The 2,624-nt window shown below is 44.9% G+C and overlaps 1 protein-coding gene across 1 annotated transcript in view; it reads left to right on the top strand.

Annotated features, from left to right (window-relative positions):
• Positions 1-910: 910 nt before the first annotated feature.
• The window catches only part of LOC109537582 (zinc finger protein 395), a gene marked incomplete in the record, with an annotated part of 53,724 nt that continues 52,010 nt past the window's right edge, over positions 911-2,624 (top strand). The window contains 2 exon segments of the mRNA XM_048662731.1: positions 911-1,004; positions 1,062-1,586. Of these exon segments, the coding sequence (XP_048518688.1) occupies positions 1,197-1,586 (390 nt within the window).

Below are 2,624 nucleotides of genomic sequence, written 5' to 3' on the forward strand. Positions count from 1 at the left end.
CTTTGATTCAGCCGAATTTAAGGATGTCAAAGCAGCAGCGTAAGGAAAAATCCGTAAATGAATTATTAGTTATTCTCTCCTTAATATACTAATCTGTCTGTATTGGTTAAAATTAGGTAAATAATATATAGAATKTYACTTATTCAACTTAACCTAACCTATACACATGGCTGCTTTAAAAKTAAAATTAACTCTTAAATTTGGATTTTGGAATTRAAACGCGAGGGTTCTTTGTGCACTGTACAAGGTAGAATTTGCTCAGAACACGGAGTACGATCGAAGGCATATTCTGTCTGCCTCATCGTTAAAATGACCCTCGCAAGAAAAAAACATTGATTTTGATTTAGGAACATCACGTCTAGCTGCTTTGACCCATGAAACTTTACGTGCATAATCATGGGGATCGGTTGGAAAAGTGTGTTTGGAGCACTTATTGAGGCATCCTGGCACAAAACGCCACGTATTTTGTGATCCATAAATGTCACTATTTTCCATTGAACAAGATAATAATAATAATCAATGGTAATCACAATAACTTAAATAATGAAACAAAGTTGCGAAAACAACAAAATAAACACGAGACACTTTGTTGATATGACCTGCTACGTCACAATCGGGATAGGCAACCGACTATACGGGTTCGGCGTTTTTGGCGGATAATATCTGATTTGAATTTAAATTCGCTTTAAAATTGTTATGGAGACTTTTTTTGCAAAAAAAATTATACCAGTGTAATGTTTGTAATAACGACTTTCTGTATATCGACATAGATCTCTATTGCTGTGGATTTTTTTGAATTTTGGTGTGTAGTTTTGGCCATGCGAGTGTGGTAGTCGCCGCAGTGGGAGCTAAACCGGCAAAAAACAGAGACGGAGCGAGTGTGGCAATCAGCTGTTCTTTGTTACGGCATGAAACCGGCCGGCCGCCGTTGATTTTGGTATGAGAATCAGTTGTTGTTCAGCCGTTCAATTGGCGCGTTATCAACGACGGGCGCTCGCTTATAAGTATGTGTATATCCTACGATAACAAAATCATAGAATTGGTTCTTGATGTGTCCGTAGAGTGTTTCAGCCATCAGCAAGAGTCCGTTCAGAAGCGCTTGGTGCGGAGACTCTACTTCACCGATCCCATCGTCTCTTAACCAGACTCCGTGCCCCACGTTGGACTAGTGCTGGTTTTTTCGAAATTCGGCCAAAATGTCGACGGGAAAACGAATTGCGAAACGATCGATCATCGGGACACGCGTGTGTGCGCCCGGAGAGGACGGCAAGTACTATTCGGGAGTGATCCAGGCGGTGAAAACTCCGGCCTCAGTGGAAAACAACAGTAATTGCATCAACTTGACGCCGAACACGCGCTACACGGTGCGGTTCGATTCGCGTCAAGGCACCCTCGGACGCACCAGTGCCGAATTCTTCGAATCCGATCTGATCGGCCCCGGCTTCCAATCGGTTCTGGGCACTGAGCTCGTGCAGCATCAGAAATGTTTCGTCACGTTCAACGGCCGGGAAATCAGCGGCGAGGTCATGAAGCATCATCTGGAAACCGATGAAGTCATCATCAGGATCCATCCGATCGGCACCGATGTAAGTGCATTTATTCTTTCCAGCTTAGACCAAGCGCCGGCCGGTCAATCTTTACTACGTCGTTTCTGTCCGGTTTATCTCGCACACGCTTCATACGTAAACAAGCGACTCATATTTTCAGCTGAAGGACGCCACACGATGTTTACTGCGACTTGTTATTATTTCACTTGCCATTACACGGCTTCCAAGACGGTTTATTAGGCCAGAGAACCCCTGCAGGAGAATTAAAGATTCTGACCCTCCCAATTGACCAACTGCTTGCCCACTATCCTCAGTTTGAAGCTGTTGAGGTGACGAAGCGATCCAGATAAAAAACCCTCAAAAATACTCTTGAGCAGAGTAAAATTCCCACCTCCGGCCCAGTAGGTCGATGAGGGCAGACCGAGGCAAAGCTTGCCGGTGTCGAAAATGCCCATGAGATTATGCTGGAGGTCAAGCTTCAGACCCACAAAACACCAATTACCGAAATTTCCCAGAAAAAAATCCACCATAAATTGTCTAGGGTAAACCACTGCGGAAGAAATGAAGATTCTGACCCTCCCAATGGACCAACTGCTTGCCCACTATCCTCAGTTTGGAGCAATTGAGGTGACGAGACGATCCAGATCAAAAACCCTCAAAAATACTCTTGAGCAGGGTAAAATTGCCACCTCCGGCCCAGTAGGTCTATGAGGGCAGATCGAGGCAAAGCTTGCCGGTGTCGAAAATGCCCATCAGATTGAGCTGGAGGTCAAAGATTCTGACCCTCCCAATTGACCAACTGCTTGCCCACTATCCTCGGTCTGGAGCAGTTGAGGTGACGAAGCGATCCAGATAAAAAACCCTCAAAAATACTCTTGAGCAGAGTAAAATCCCCACCTCCGACCCAATAGGTCGATGAGGGCAGACCGAGGCAAAGCTTGCCGGTGTCGAAAATGCCCATGAGATTGAGCTGGAGGTCAAGCTTCACACCAACAAAACACCAATTACCGAAATTTCCCAGAAAAAATCCGCCAAAAATCTAGTTTAGATGGGAAGCACAAACAACAACATTCAGAC

The sequence above is a fragment of the Dendroctonus ponderosae genome, unplaced genomic scaffold (assembly GCF_020466585.1).
Source record: "Dendroctonus ponderosae isolate FM_Combo_2020 unplaced genomic scaffold, Dpon_F_20191213v2 Dpon_F_20191213_11, whole genome shotgun sequence".
NCBI classification, from domain to species: Eukaryota; Metazoa; Arthropoda; class Insecta; order Coleoptera; family Curculionidae; genus Dendroctonus; species Dendroctonus ponderosae.